Source organism: Arvicola amphibius, chromosome 11, assembly GCF_903992535.2.
Source record: "Arvicola amphibius chromosome 11, mArvAmp1.2, whole genome shotgun sequence".
NCBI classification, from domain to species: Eukaryota; Metazoa; Chordata; class Mammalia; order Rodentia; family Cricetidae; genus Arvicola; species Arvicola amphibius.
Window position 1 is genome coordinate 19,614,814 of NC_052057.2, and position 17,144 is coordinate 19,631,957.

At 36.3% G+C, this 17,144-nt stretch overlaps 1 protein-coding gene across 1 annotated transcript; it reads right to left on the minus strand.

Moving 5' to 3' along the window:
- Positions 1-520: 520 nt before the first annotated feature.
- Positions 521-15,443, minus strand: LOC119825898 (arylacetamide deacetylase-like 2). The gene is made up of 5 exons (XM_038346908.1): positions 15,306-15,443; positions 10,368-10,590; positions 8,907-8,976; positions 6,800-6,971; positions 521-1,123 (listed from the first exon to the last, which is right to left on the minus strand). The coding sequence occupies exons 1-5, from the start codon at positions 15,441-15,443 to the stop codon at positions 521-523; spliced, it is 1,206 nt and encodes a 401-aa protein (XP_038202836.1).
- Between the last annotated feature and the right edge of the window lie 1,701 nt (positions 15,444-17,144).

Consider the following 17,144-nt stretch of genomic DNA (forward strand, 5'->3'; position numbering starts at 1 on the left):
TATTAGTAAGTAATAAGCAATAAATAGACTTCAGTTACAGTGAATGAAATAAATACTGATCTAATTCACAATGAGAAAATTGATTTTTTGTATGAACAACACACAACTAAAACTTGTGACTGAAATACAGTTTAATGATCACTGCAAACAATTGCCATTACAGTGTTTCTCCCTCCTCTTTCATCATCCCATTCCTGTCACTGCCTCGGGTCTCCTGCCCTTTAGATATAACAGCACTCACATCTTAGTACTGAACTATCAGGTTTGATTTCTCAGAGAGTATCTCTACTCAGGGTGTTAATGATGGCAACAAAATTAATATCTCCATTGTATTGAATTGAAAATTATCAAAATTAAGTAGCTTCCCCAATATACTAACCCTATTTATTCTAACTTAAAATTAGGTTTACCCAAAGTTCAAATCATGTTTAAACAGCTCTTTAATTTTAAAATACTTTAAATTATAACCTTTAGGTAGCATTGCTAGCTAACTGACTACCTAGCTATATGTACAATTGATTTATAGATTTTTTTGTAGCCAACTTATATACTTATCTATTATCCTCAAACCTGAATGTAAATACATTGGTGCTGTGGCAAATGATATGGCTCCATGAATTGCATTCTCTATGTGGTCGTGTGTAACTGGAACTCCTGCATTTCTGAGTCGGGTGACATAAATAAGCCCATCATCTCTTAGGATGTCATGTTCACATGTGATGACATAAGTTAATGGCAAATTTTGTAACTGGGTGTCATTGGCTAACAAAGGTGACATTCTTCTATCCAAAAATGCTGTAAAGAAAACATTCAACTTTCCAACAACGGGCTCCCTATAAACATGGTTCCTTTTATACTTCTCAGGAAGGAAGTCACTCCAGTTAACAAACTTGAACAAGTCTCTTGATCCTTCTGGCATGTGTTCATTTCTCAGTATTGCATTTACCACTTCTTTATCGTCTGTGAAATATAGTATTGACAACCTAATTGCTAACTTCCTTGACAAAAAGGGACCATTTTCACACTCTCGATAAGATGGCATCCCAATATCAATTGCCTGTAGTCCAGGATATATCATGACTTGTGCCTTAATTTTGTTTCTGTATTCTGGATCATCCTGTAGCTGTAAACAAAATACATGATGAGTGTTAATGAGTCAATAGCTTTAACAAAAAAGAATTGGCAACTTTGTTTTAATGTCCTAAGGCAAATAAATTTATTAAACTGAAACAGTATCTGAGTATTGCTCTCATAACATTTACTCATGGTTTGAGAAATGAGACTCTCATTCCACCTTCTTCACACTTGGCAGCCAAACAAGACCAAATGAGTTGGAGAATCCTACTGGAGATGGCAGAATGGCTATGTTTAATAATACTTTTAGTTTTTGGTGACAAGTTGTTTTTATCTATCTATCACATGTTGTCCTCCTGTATTAGCCTCCCATGTGGTTTTAACCTAGGCATGTGTTATCATGCCCAGCTTCCTAATGTTGACATACAGGAATCTACAATAGAAGAAACAATGAATATAGTAAAACAGCATGTCAAAAACCCATTCAGATGGAGCATAAACATTTGTTGTTACATGTTGCAAACAATTCTATCATATGCCTCACCTTTAGCTACTAGTATTATAATATGACAGAAAACACAAGAATAATTTACAAAAGTCAGAAGAGCAGAAGAAAGTAATGACTGTTTCATGTGTAATCCGTCTCTACCGGAAACAGGAAGAGTCCTGAGCTTACAGTCATAAGAAGATCCTTTCCTTTCATTTCCTAGTTAGTACACTGAAGGAGAGACCTTGCAGTGGGCCCTGGCAGCATGTGTGCTTCTATAGCCAAGTGCAGCATGTCTGCATCCCTCCACAGGAAGTTCAGGATGTGCTGAGAGCAAGATCATGCCCTCATCAGAAAGTGAATTTATATGAAATGAGAGGGATAGTTGAAATCTCAACAGCACATCACAAGGAAAGTATCTGACCAACTTCAAAATGCACAACACACCATAGGTACAAAGTCCTTAGCCCGGTGGTGGTAGTGCATGCCTTTACCCCCAGAACTCGGGAGGAAGAGGTGGGTGGATCTCTGTGAGTTCAAGGCCAACCTGGTCTACAGAGCAAGTTCCAGGACAAGTTCCAAAGCTACAGAGAAACGTTGTTTTGAAAAGCCAAAAAGGAGGAGGAGGAGGAGGAGGAGGAGGAGGAGGAAGAGGAGGAGGAAGAAGAGGAGGAGGAAGAAGAGGAGGAGGAGGAGGAAGAGGAGGAGGAGGAGGAAGAAGAGGAAGAAGAAGAAGAAGAAGAAGAAGAAGAAGAAGAAGAAGAAGAAGAAGAAGAGGAAGAAGAAGAAGAAGAAGAAGAAGAAGAAGAAGAAGAAGAAGAAGAAGAAGAAGAAGAAGAAGAAGAAGAAGAAGAAGAAGCAGAAGTCCTGCACTGCAAGTTCAGGAGGTAATAGAAAAAGTTTTCCCGCTCTTCTTCCCAGTGGCCTTAGGATGGTAATTTTCCAAATAAAATGCCGTGTCTCAGAATGTTGAGAGAATAAGCAACTGTGAACACAACAGTAAAACTGAGACTGAGCCGAATAACTCTACCGCATATTAACAGTCATGGTCTCCACTTGAGTTAATGCCTCAGGTGATCTTCCATATAAAAACATGAATAGTCCCCAGTTGAGTTAGGGCCTATGGTTGATGCTTGAAGCAGGGAGATTATACTGCAGCTTAAACTTTCCATGTTTTATCAAGGTATAGGAGAAACTTATTAAGTGAAATCTGGGGAGATGGCTCAGTTGGTAAAATCTTTGCTAGAACAAGTCTATGGACAGCAACCCAAAAAGATACCTGGGCATAATGTCAGCATAGCCCCCAGTGATAGGATGAAGAAAGATATATCTCCTGACCTCACTGGCCATTTAATCTGATAGATAATTTAGGTAAGATCCAGGGACAGTGAAAATACTTGTATGAAAAAATATGATTTTCAAGGCCAAACTGGTTTGCTGGAAAGTTCCAGGCTCACAAACATTACACAGTGAGACTCTATTTTGGAAAGAAAGGGGAAAAAAAAGGATGAAAAGTAAATAAGGGAACTGTTGACTTCCACATGATTACCACACATATGTACACACAAGAGCAAACACACACACACACACACACACACTCACATGAATGTGGATCCACAGAGAAACAAAAAAAGACAAGAAAAAATGAATTAAATTGAATTAAGAAATTAAGAGAGACTAGTGGCTTTCTTGGGAATACTTCAAGCTCCACAAACTTTAAATCAAAAGAAACAAAGACACAGCAGTGTATTTATGGGTTAGAAAATAGAAAAGAGCCAAGGTAGAGAAGCCAAGTTTAAGTTTAAGCACCTACATGGTGGCTAAAAATAGTCAGGACCTCCAGTTTCTGCAATTCCTCATCTTCATGGACATTGTATGCGCTTGGTGCACAGACATACATGCAGTCAAAAACACTCATACACATACAAGAGATAAAGTTAAGTAAAAAAATTTCAAAGAAAAAATAAAAACAGAAAGCAATGTTGCATTTATATGTTTAAAAATTAAGGTCATTATAAATGTGGTTATCTACTTTCCGGTGAAAGGAATTGAAGTACAGATATGCTTAGGTCTCTAGTGTCAATGAATATTGTTAAATTCACCTAGCAAATAATATGTCTTAAACATCATTAAGTTCTTGATTTCACAAAGTCTCACTGCTCTCTAAGGAACTATTGTCAGTTGCTCCTCCTGGGAAAGAGAGACCTGGTTTTCTTTAAGGATGTGGCTTCTAGGGGCTTGTCCACACTCTAGCATAAGGCCAAACATCAAGCATGTATGGGCAGCCCAAACTGTACTTGACAGCTATCCTGATTAGCTTTTGTCAGCTCAGCACAAGCTAGACATATCTGAGAAGAGAGAGCTATTTGGATTATGCCTCTGTAACATTGTCCTATGGAAAACCTGTGGGGCATTTTCTTAACTAATGATTGCTATAGGAGAGCCCACCCCATGGGAATGACAAAGCTCCTGGGGTTGTGGTCCTAAATATAACAGAGCAGTCTGAGCAAGCCATGAGAATCAAGCCAGTAAGCAGCATTTCTCCAGAAATTTGAAAACCTCTTAGATGCTACTAGGGGCATTCATGTGATATTTTGAATTAAGAACCACTAACGTGAAACTTTTGGTTTCCTGGGACAATCAGTATTGATTTCTTGGGATGAAGAATCAACTGTGATTCAGAAGAGACTAGCACTACTACTGTGTTGTGGAGCAATCTTTTTGTATATAGTGAAGATGTGTTGCTCTCATTGGCTAATAAAGAGCTAACTCATCAATAGCTACACAGGAAGAGGTGAGACAGGAGAGCCAGATGAGAGAACGCTGAGAAAAAAGAAGGGTGGAGTTGCCAGCAAGACATAGAGGAAGCAACATGGCCAATAAGGATAGGAGAGATGAGATAATAAACCCAGGAGACAAGAAGTAGATTGGTTAAAAATGGGTTAAAGTTGTAAGAGTTAGTTAGGAAAAAGCCTAAGCTATCAGTCAAGCATTCATAATTAATAAGTCTCACTGTGGTGTTGCGTGATATTTTGTTTGTGTTTTGAAAATAAAGCTTGCTTGGAGATCAGAGGGCAGAAATAGCCACTACATAATCGTAGAAGCAGGGCAGTGGTGGCTCACACCTTTACTCCCACTACTTGGGTGGTGGAAACAGAAAGTGGTGAAGTGGAGGTGGAGACAGGATCTCTGCCTGTCAGACTGAGTAACAAAAGAGGTAGGAAATAACTGGTGGCTTCTCCTGGGTCTTTGGTCTTCCAGGTTTTTACCCAAATATCTGACTCTTGGGATTTATTGATTAAGATAAATTAGATTAACATTTCAGTGTGGTTATTTGGGAGCTGGAAGGTGGGACAGAAAATTCCACTGATATCACTAAGTCCAAATCTTCTGGGAAGGGTTTGCTCAGAAGCAATACATAGCAGTTATAGTCCAGAGGGGGGCTAAGTTTCTACCTTCTGCTGGCCTCTGAACGTGGAATTATGTAATTTCCCATGTGGTACTGATTTTTGAAGGAATGAAGGGGTCGTGGGAAGCAACCAAGCTTTGGCAGGCACCATGAGGGCTTAGAGAAGCTTATGGTGATTATGAATCCTTAGTTGAAGGAGAAGCCCTGGGATTGATGGAGTTATGGGATTGAGTTTTAGAACCGTGTATCATGGACAAAGCACCTGAAGAGAGCAAATGAGCAGCTCTTACCAGGTGCAGTGGAGACCACACATTTTGGAAATGTCAGCATCATGGTCTTACCAACAAGAACAGCAGCAAGTGTGGGATTAAGACAGCCTGAGTCTATGAGACATATTACATGTGCTGTGGCCAGACCTTTGCAGCCTATATAGTGACCCTACAGTGTCTAACCCCAAGTTTTCCTATTTTAGACTTTTGTTTTACTTTGTTCTGATTGAGACATTGCTCTAATTCTTCCTTCTTGGAATATGAAAGTATTTAATTAATTTATTATCTTATAGGAACCCACAGTAATAGACTTTGAAATTTCAGAAAACTGGCTATTTTAGAGTGACTGACCATCAACGTCTTTGAACTTGTAAAGACTGCGGGACTTTCAAAGTTGCAATGTGTTTAATATTGATATAACGATATTAATATGAGCTATTGGGCATAAACAAGAAAGGGAAGGTCACAGTTAAATAATGATGTGTTTGTGCATCAAGTTGACAAGTGTTCAGTAGCTCTGGCTGGTTTTTCTTTTCATTTTGTTTTGTAAATTTGAAACAGGCTAGATTTATTTGAGATGAGAGAACAATAAAGAAAATGACTTTGTAAGATTGGTCTGTGGGTGAGACTGTGAAGATTTTCTAAACAAATGATTGAAGTGCCCAGCCCACTATAGGAGGTTCTACCCCTGTACAAGTAATCCTAGATGATATAAGCAAGCAGGCTGAACAAGCCACCAGGAATAAGTCACTGGGCACCATTCCTCCATTGCTTCTGCTTCGTGACTCTTGCTGTATGTCCTTGAAAAATGTATTAAAACATCCTCACTTGTCTGCTCCACAGGGATAAACTCCTCTCGCTGCCATGGATTTTCTGCCTTCAGGTACTGTACTGTGTCAACCCATAAGCCCAAATAACTCATTTTCCATTTACCTTTTCTTATTAGGTCTTCTAGTCAGAAAGACAAGAAACTAATCAATTTGCATCAAGTACAGTGACATCAAATTCACACAAATTTTATAGTTTATCTTTGAAAAACTAGCAATAAAACTTATATTAAATAATCGTTCATAGTCATTGCTATATTTTTATTAATTAATACAATAAGGAAGGCTGGATGGTATGACTATAGTCCAAGTAGCTGGGGTCTGATGGGGAGAGATTGCAAGTTTAAGGCATAGCCATATTACAGAACAAATTCAAATACAGCCTGGGATGCTTAACTAGAGACCAACTCTAGAAGAGCTTAAAATGAGGTAGTTCCATAATTCCATGGTAGATCATTTGTCTAGTGAGCATATATCCATAGATTCAGTGCTTACTAAGTGTGCGTGCACACACACAGAGAGTAGGATTTTGAAATTCATATGCAACATCACCCAATTTCTTGATTAAAGCCACATCTAAATCTAAAATCATGCAAAATAATAAACTGATTTGGTTATGTTACATTTTATAGATTATAGTAAAAACATCATTCAAACACAATAACTAAACTTCTTCCTTTGTGTTAGGACTAAATTGTGCTGATTTCAATCATACATAAGACACATAACATACCAGTTGAGTCACTGATCCTGTCAAGGCACCCCCAGAGCTGTCTCCTGAAATAAAGATGTGAGCAGGATCCACTCTATATTTTTCAAGAACTTTATCCTGGAGAAAGAACTTGACCACACTAATACAATCTTCATGGGCAGCTGGGAATAGATCCTGAGGAGCAAGTCTGTAGCTTTAGAGGTAAGTCAAACAAAAAAGAAACAAAGAACTTAAGATACAGATGATTAGGCTCAAGTATCTAATTATCTCTAAATTTTACTAGCAGATATATAAATACAATTTGGCCCTATTTTGAATCTTTAAACCCATCAAATAAACCCAGACTTACTAATAAATGGCATCTATTTTAAAACAAGACATAGGTTCTAGTTTAAAGTGTCTTTGGTATTATAGCATGTATTTTCATCCTCAGGAAGCCTGTAACTTCACCAGGCCCTGGATGGAATTGGTGACTCAAAAGCAATTCATGTTCATTGATTAGATTATTCAAGAAATTTAAAAGCAGAAAATCTGAGGGCAAAGTGTTGGTAGTTGCCTTCAATTTGAAACTTATTTGTCCAAAATTTCACAGAATTGTAGAATTTCATTTCCTAAGCATGAGGATTTGAATTAAAATAAGCAGTTTGATATATGGATATGTAAGCTATATCAATGAGTATTACTAAAATACTGTTATTCTTAAGACAAAATATATCATATCTTTACGCCCTCATCCTTACCCCATCTCACTTTGCATTCTTTTGTAGAATCATGTCTCAATTAAACAGTCTCATTTTTTAAACTCTTACAATTAGGATGAAAATTCTTGAATTATTCATAGTTCTATAATAAACAATATTACTCAGTCCTTGTGAATTTTAAGATGTGTCTAAGTGTTTAAAAATAGCATAATATCAACCATGAAACATCAAAATATAATTTTATTTCAAGGTGAAGAACAGAAGTTGCCTGCAATAATTTTAGAATCCTTAAACTAGATGTAACTTTACTCTCTTAAAATCTTATGTAAATTATAACGTGATAAAGTTGGTTAAATTATAATGATAAAGGCAAACTGATGTTACTACTGTAAGTTAGAAATTTCTCAAACATAAGTAATTCCACTTGATTTAAAGCAGTGGCTATGAGCACGACAGTACTGAACCCACTAGTTTATGCTATTTGACTCTATTATAGTGTCAGCCAAAAATCCTGATAATGATTCAGCAAAAATCTCCAATTTTGTAAATCCATTTCGATGCTATAAAATTGGCAGGGGAAAGCCAATTTTCTCCTACTTCATGATGAGCCATAAGAAGTATAGAATATACCCAAAAGGTCATAAAGCAATAAGCATGTATTCAACTTTCTGGTATATTGTTGAACATTTGAACAAAAGTCATGAATTAATAAGAGCTGTCATTGAAAAGGTTCTTGAGATGTTTGAGTGGTCCCAACATTTGTTCTAATTGATATTACTTGGCCCAATAATAACTCTAACATACATTGCTTTCTACCCCTCATGATGTGGGATTTCCCTTTGTATGCTGTCACTACCATTAATGAATAAAGAACTGCTTTGGACCTATAGCAGGGCAGAACTTAGGTAGGCATGGAAGACTAAACTGAATGCTGGGAGAAATAAGAGCAGAGTCAGAGAGAAGCCATGTAGCCCTGCTGGAGACAGATGCCAGGTAAGACACAGCCACATTGTGAGACACAGATTAATTAATAGACATGGGTTAAATTAATATGTGTTAGCCAATAAGAAGCTAGAGATAATAGGCCAAGCAGTGATGTAATTAATACAGTTTCTGTGTGATTATTTCAGATCTAAGTGGCCAGGGACTATCATTACCTGGATAGGCTTTATGTTGTTAAAGCTGCCACTGCTCTGTTGGCAAAGATGTTCACATCTCTGCTTCTCATGGGAGTCTACCATGGCAGAGATGAATGCAAAATGGAGCCTTATTGAGGAAATTTTGATATTATAAGGTTAAGAAAAGATTTTTAAACCCAGATTTCCTAGCAGCAATCCAGCCACCACTGGGGATTTTGCAACTTGTACTGTAAACTAAGCTTAGGTAGGAGGGCAAGGGCACAATACTAAAAATAGCCAGTCTCTTACTCTGGGGCCACCACAACAGCATCAAGTCTGCTGGCTGTCATTCGGTTCACAAAATCATAGGGCCGCATCTCTGAAATGACAGACATAAATACAGAACAGAGCTGTGTAAATGCCAGGCAATGGAAACCCAGACATCTATGAATCCTAAGAGAAATCGGAATTGTGATTACTTAATAGAAATCTTGCAGTCAACACTTTGGCCACCACGTGTAAGAAAACTCCACTGGAGTAAGCAAACCTTCATTAACTCCCACCCACTAAATCCCTCCTAACCCAGGCCAGAAGAGAAGACTCTTGCTAGGTCACAATGAAAGAAGATTTTGTGCCTTGATGACCGGTTGGAGTTTCTCAGAAAACTCGCTCTGGCTTCCTGTGTTGCTAGCTTCACCTGACTCCAGATTCACAGCCTGGTGCTCTGTGACTGTGCTCCTGCTGCTCATTCCTGTGGTCAGTTACATCTGCAGGAGGCTGTGCCTGAGCAGTACAGAAGGACGACACCAGGCATTGTCGCAGTGACTGACAAGCAGTGGTGAAGATCACAGTCCCAAAGCTTAAATAGCAGCAAGCTGTTCTTTCATAGAATTTATATTTTACTTTTCTTTTTAAAAAATATTTATTTATTTATTTATTATGTATACAATATTCTGTCTGTGTGCATGTCTTCAGGCCAGAAGAAGGCACCAGACCTCTTTATAGATGGTTGTGAGCCACCATGTGGTTGCTGGGAATTGAACTCAGGACCCTTGGAAGAGCAGGCAATGCTCTTAACCGCTGAGCCATTTCTCCAGCCCCTGTATTTTACTTTTCAGGAGAGTAAAAAGTTTATGACTGGACACTCTCAAAGTAACCATGTCCATTCCATAAAACTGGCTATAAATCAGAACTCTAGAAGTAAGTTAAAGACCATATTGTAATCATCATTATAATATTCATGAATTTAGATTGTCACCTTAATTAAACTATCTTTAAATATCTTTTAGAGTTCTCAGACTTTTTAATAAAGGGACTTTGGTTTACCTAAAGCCTAATATGCTTCTCAGGATAATTTTTTAAAATGATTTTTCCATAATAAGAGGCTTAGGCTTTAAAATAAACTTTAAGTTGCTTCTTTGAACATAAGTGAAAATTTTAATTGTAGTTAAAATCAATCAGCATATTCTTGTTTACAAAGTTTCTACATAAATTATCTATGGATTGAACTTAGTTGTTATATCAGGAGGGACAAAAAATAAATTTATTATGATTAAAATCTTAACAGGAAACAATGCCAAAACGTTTCAGCAAAAAGCAATTTACTTAAAGGGTTAATTTATTATATAAAACATAATGACTACTATCAAATGCTTAATGGAAAAATTAACTCATTGCAGGAGAAGGTGTAAAAGATCATGAGATGCAGAGAATTTCATTTCATATAGCAATTGCAATCAAATTAAAACACACATTTAAAAATACACTTACTGAAGCTTCCTGTGACAAAAGCACCACCATGAATGTAAATGACAGCTGGTCTCTGTCTTTCAGACTTCCTTTTTGGCAAATACAGACGAACAGGAATGTTATTGAATTCTGTGTCAATCACTGTAAGGTTTTCATCTGAAATTGGTTCTATATATTGAGTTTTCGTTATTATGAAGAAAAGATCTTCAAATTTCATAAGACCCGTATATTCAAATACTGTGGCCTATCAAAACAACATCCAACATGTATGCATTATTTTTTTATTTTAGCAGCACTAAATTCACATAAAGATGCAATGGGAAAAAGAGTAAGGGGTGCAATAATGCCATAGTGTGTATAGCACATCCTTCACCAAAGGTGAAATGCACACCTCAGAAGATGGAGAAGAAAGGTACGGAAACACAGAAGGGAAAGATGGCTGAAATACAGTGTCTTTCAAACATGACAAGGCACTTGCACTTATCAGCTCATAATGCTCTGGTTATCTGTATGAGATGTGCACATGACCAAATCCAATAATATGGAAGCATTCATTGGGGCTCTGTAACACAGGAAGCCCCAACCCCAACTTTGGAGCTACTGACTGTTAATGGCTACTGGGGATGAAAGGATCAGGTACCTTCAGGGATATGGAAAGTTGCACTGGCTCCAGCACATGGCTCTACGTCCATAGGCAGCACTAACTGGATGCAGTGAGTTACGAAAAATATTTTATAAAAAGGACATGATGTTCTGAGGGCTATGCAATATGAAGAAGGGTCTGGAAGAAGTTGTAGAATGAATATGATCAAAATATAGATATAAATATAAAGATGAGAGATATATATCGGTAAATATATTTTTATTTATATTTTCAAAACAATAAAATATTAGTCAAGCACAAAGGAAAATAAAATGAGAAAATATTTGTACTAAATATGTAAAGATTATCTTTACTTTAGGAAAACATGAAAGTATTGCTAGACTAAACAATCAGACTTATTACATGTCCCAATGCATGTACTCTTATTTATACTCTATAAATCTCAATAAATTCATCTGTAATAAGACATGCATAATATTAGGCCAACCAACATTTCATGATAGATGAGGGACTTGTAAAGAAGGTCCCACACAAACCTCAGGAAATACTGACTCTTCATGGTTGCCGAGAAAGGAGATGCCATTTTGAGTGATGTAGATAGCTAGCTTTTTTTCTGGTACATAATGCCCCCCCATGTTAAGTCAGACACTAATAAAATTAGTGGGGATTCACAAAGAAAACGTAAGAGTAGAAAGAGGAAATTTTGAGAACAGTTTCTACAAGAGAGGTGAATTCGTCATGTGAATTTATGAAATTGCCAAACATGAAAAGGTCATTATAAATTTAAAAATCTAAAGCATACAAAAGTTAAAATCAAGATAATCTCATTTGATCCCACAAATTTTTGTCACTGTACTTTTCATTGGGTTAAGTTCTTATTAGCTTAGTTTTACCTAAAAATACTAACTGGAAAAAGCCTTTTATGCTTCCTTTCTTTGTATGTCTATTCCCAATATTTTATTTTAATTTTTGTTCATTAAATTTAGTTTCAGTGTTTAAAGTTTAGCTCTCTCTCTCTCTCTCTCTCTCTCTCTCTCTCCTCTCTCTCTCTCTCTCTCTCTCTCTCTCTGTGTGTGTGTGTGTGTGTGTGTTTGTGTGTGCAGCCATGTGTGTACCATATATGTCAATGAGAGCCAGAGAATACATTCAGATGTTGAATCTCAGTTTTCAAATTATTTGAGTTAGGGTTTGCTGTCCCTTGTCACTACATATGCCAGTCGAGATAATCCATAAACCTCCAGGGATTCTCATATCCCATCTTCCCATGCCACTATGGAAGCTGTGGGGTCACAGATGGACACCACTATATGTACTTTTATGTGGGTACTGGACATCCAAACTTATCTTTCCCTAACAAGTGCTTTACCCACCAACCCATCTTCTTTGTCTTCGACTATTTCAATATTAAAATATAATGAGTAAACAGGGGATGCATTGTAAGCAACTTCCCAAATTCTAGAATTACAAAGATACCCTGCTGCTTGGACAGTTACACAAATTTCGTCTGTAACATTGGGGCATCCATACTCAGACTACAGGCCTAGAGTGTCTTGCAGATTTCTCAGTGAAGTAGGAAATTTGAAGGACTGTTCCACTTATTTTTGTAAAGTTTGTCAGTCACTTTCTTCTGTGTCCTGCAGAATATCTGACAGACTCTTTCATGAATTAGGAACCTGAAGGACTGTCCCACCTTGTTTTGAGAAGCTCATCAGTTATTTCCCTGTGGGTCCTGCATGTCCAGTTTATACAGCATACAGTCAAACAGTCTGGGTAAGAGCAGTTTCTTGTCCAAATGGCTAACTTTGCCACACTGAAAGCAAAGTCTACAAGGAGTTTATTCAATGCCCATCATCTTCTTGAAGTAATTGGTGCTGCCAGGAGCACATGTCTCACATCCAAAGAATTCTAAGTTCTTAAAACATTTTAAATGCCATATTCTGTAGCCCTCTGAAATATTTGGAGATTATCTGTCTTTCAGAAATATGACTTTGTGTATCTAAAAATCCTAACATGTCTATAAATTTGACTACTATAAATGACTGTTTATTTGCATTTCTTAACTAATGTCACACTTTTAAATAAGTTGCATAAGCACAATACTTTAACCAAGAGTGGAAATATACAAATAGTATAACAAAATATACTTTAAATTTGTATCAATAGACCAAAATCCATACTAATATAAAGTATTTTGAGATTAACAGTGGTTTTTTGGATTAAGGTAGATTTAATCATCTAAGTTCTTTTCCTCATTTCTATATCATATTCCCCTCTTTTCTTTAGAAATTGACTATGGCCATTAACCATTTATAACCAACCTTCTTTAAATGTAATCAAACATTTCTAAACAGTGTTTTGGAATTTAGGTGTAGTTTTCTATGTTACTTTCTACTGGTTGGAGGCACTGATAATCTTATGGGAATCCTAAAAAAATGCAGAATTACACTCAAGTCCTGACTGGGGTATTTTGTGTGGTTGGTCCATCTCTTCCATTAGCCTTGAAGCTGTTGTGGATGTTGAATCACCTGGGCCATCATCCCCAATGGAAACCTTTTATAGGGTCTTGCTCAACCAAACCATATTAACCTAGATGGAACCCACTGCTTTTTATTGCCTATGGAAACAAAAACAGAACTGCTTCTACCTCCAAAGCAATGCATCTTCTAAGTTACATTTTCAAATACGTTTATTTTTAATTTTTGTTTTAAAGTTAAGACATTTTTAAAATATTTCAGTTGGTTTAATTTGTCAGTACCTCCTTCAATCTTATGTCCTTTGCTTTTGAGCAACCAAAAAAATTCAAAATTAACACAATATTATACAGGATCCAGACTCCTTGTGTATTTTTTATCTTTGGGCTTTTTAAACAGTACTCTAATATCTCTCTAAAGACTTTTTTTTTAAATTATGTTTTCTATAACTGTCCAGACCCATTTTCTTTCTTTCTTAAGCCTACTCACATTGTTAAACAACATAAAAACATGTTTAGAGATTCTTCTGTCTGGACCTCTTTTTTACTGTGCATCTTTCAGCCTTTTCATCTATATTTATATATTTCATAATTCTATGTCACATCTGAGGACACAAAAGCCAAATTTTACAATTCTTTGCTTTCAGAATACATTTATATTGATAGATGATAAGTATTGCGTCGCTTTGGTGATATAAGAACTAGTGATGTATGTACTACTCCACGATGAACCAGTGATAGATGTACTACTCAGGGATGACGTCGTAACCGTTTATAAAATGGCACTTGTCCACCCTCACTTCCCTTCGGTTCAGTCAACAACATGAGGCATTAAGAAGCCCAAACCAGGATAACTCAACTAATTTTGGACTCAGAAGAAAATGTGTCAGTTATTTTCATGATTTGTTTGACTGTCAGTTTCACATAACCAAGAATCATCTTAGGAGAGTCTCCTCAAGGGACTTTCTAGATCATGTTAGCTGGTAAGCATGTTTATGGGGGAGGTGTCTTGATAACACTAATTGATATGGTAATACACAGCCTTAAGGTAGGCAGCTCTGTTTCCCAAATTGGGCCCTGATAGCTAGCTAAATATAATTATGCATGCATTCATTTATCTCCTCTCTTGATTGTTAAAGTTATGGCACATCAGTACCATAGCACCCCAATTGTCCTGAAATAATGGCCTGTATTCTTTGTTGTGGACTCTCACCTGGCTTTTTACCAGGGTATGTTATCACGGAAACCTGCATGAAAACAGAACAGTTGTCTAGCATAGGAAGATTGCCATTCCTCTCCAACAGAGTAGATGATATTTTATTTTAATATTAACACAGCACTTATATAAACGGGTAATGAAATCATCATCGCCATTTAGCTAATTATTAACACATTTAAAATTGATGATGTAAGCCAAATATAAACTTCTTTTGGCATTAGAGTAAACAATTTTGAGTACAGGAAGCCTAAGAACTACCTGAAAAAGAAAAAAAGATACTAAAACAATAGAAGGCTAAAATAAATCAAAATGTTATGATATGAATGATTTATACATGTGAGTTTAAGAAAACGTATGAGCCTTTCTGAAAAGCATCAAATGTATTCAAGTATCTGAACAATTACTCAAGAATTCTTTTAGAAATATTGGTTATTTTGCTGTCAGTATATACTTACCTTTAGAAGTAATATTTACTGGCATTGTGTGTCTTCATTAGACAATAAAGCATGTTAGCAATTAACTAAAATGTTAACTATATAAACTATAATATTATTTGGTAGGTAAAGCATTAAAAAAAGCAAAGTCTCCTTCAAAATACTGATTCAATAACACTTCATGTATATATTTGTAACAAGGCCTCCCAATTTCCCAGGAAAAATATATTACCGTAAGCGTTGTTATTTTCGTAAGAATATCTATGAGTCTCACTTTCCAGGGTTCTTCAACGTTTTCTGGAATGGGTATATAAGTATAATAAGCAAGAAGGATACAAGACAATCCAAAGAGCAGCGTTTTATTCCCCATGATAAAACTCCAAACCTCTCTCTGCTGATAGTCAAATTGCTACCTCATATATAAACCGCTAAACAGTAAGACAAAGGTAGCAGGCCAAGTCTTCCAGACAACATGGCAATAAAGCAACTCATTCACTATTCAGTTCTAAGATCAGGCCACTGTTGTAACAGGTAGTGCAACTGTGCTTCTTTGTGTAACACAAGGTACCATAAATAATCTATTGAAAATTGGGTCAAGAGTAAAACCATCATAAGAGTAGCAAATTCTTTCACATCAGTGAAACACATCTTAGTGAGTCTCACAGCACAGCACAAGAAAGATTAAAATCCACTTTCTGGTGTCATTTTAACAAAAGTAGTGACAAGAATTTAAAAATAATTTATGAGTAACATTTAATCAACCCAAAGGCTAAAGCCTATAGCACAGATTATTTTAAAAAATAAAGTCTACTGTGTCAAGTGAGCAGTAGGAAAGCACTAGAAGGCAGGAAACTAAATGCTAGTCAAAATTACATAAATAATTCATTAATGAAGAAATATTTGGGCAGTATTAATCACACATTGAAGTTAAACTTAGGGAATTCATATAACTACTTGCATAATCATGATTATATTATATTATATTAAGCAAACATTTGTACCAACATTATATTATGTTCTGTATTAAGAAATAAATATTTGAATAAACCTGACATATATCTGTTCTTTTATGAAATTTCCTTGCTCTTTTTTTCCATTGTTCTAAGCATTGTCTAGTATATTATCATAGAATGAATTTCTTATTTGAAGCCACTTCCAAGTTACTATAAGAAATTTGAGGCAGAAACTGTTACTGGCATGATTAATTGTCCCATGTTGTTCTTTGCTATGCTTCTGAAACCTTTTTTGACATCTACCAGAACAAAAACATGTGCAGGACAAAAATGCCTTGTGCAAAGAGATAGGTACTGGAGAAACCAGGAAAATTAAACACACAGTTTACCTCTCTCCCTGGAATGCTAGGAATGATGTAGTCTTACAATTTGGTGAGCCATTACTGTTTGATGAGACAGACTCTGTCCGTATTTCCCAGAATTAGTTTTTCCTTAAGCCCTTTCTCCCTAAACCTGGAGCATCATTTCTAGACCATAAACACCACCCTTACGAATGATGTCACTTGTGTTTTACAATAGCCTAAGTGATTTCTATGTTATCTTGAGACCAGATCAATCGTAACACCTACCAGTACTATGTTTCCCTTAACACAAGCTTTCTAGACACTAAATCTTGGGCAGTATCTCTGAGACAACAGTTTCCATTCTTGTGAAAGAAACCTGATGTACTTTGTAAGGAATCTCAGTGTAAATGTCTTAAATTGTTGTGCACTTTGGACTGATTTAATTGTTATTGGAATACCTTTTTATTTTTTAAATTGTGCTATGCTTAAACATGGTTAAAGCAAAATGATCTGGACCAGACGCTGCAAGTCCTGGTTCCAGCACAGATTACAACACAATCAGACCAATTCATTCTTGTCTCTTTGTGGACCATTTTCCCCCTACCTGCTATAAAGCCTGAAAGATAAACACTACAAAAAAGTCAGAAAAAGTCATTTTTCCAAAGCATTTGGGAATAAATATATGGATCATGGATAGAATATGCTGAGCAGAGCAAGGTATAATTATGCATTTTGGAGTACATATTCCTAGTTATTGGTTGTTCAGCTCTTTAT

What these genes read in the sequence shown, in the direction of transcription:
- LOC119825898 (XM_038346908.1), bottom strand. Translation starts at nt 15,443, where the DNA reads ATGGGGAATAAAACGCTGCTCTTTGGATTGTCTTGTATCCTTCTTGCT. An exon ending in GCTGTTGTGGTGGCCCCAGA is followed by an intron (nt 6,972 to 8,906) that starts GTAAGAGACTGG and finishes TTACCTCTAAAG; the next exon opens with CTACAGACTTGCTCCTCAGG. An exon ending in CAGGATCAGTGACTCAACTG is followed by an intron (nt 1,124 to 6,799) that starts GTATGTTATGTG and finishes TTTTGTTTACAG; the next exon opens with CTACAGGATGATCCAGAATA.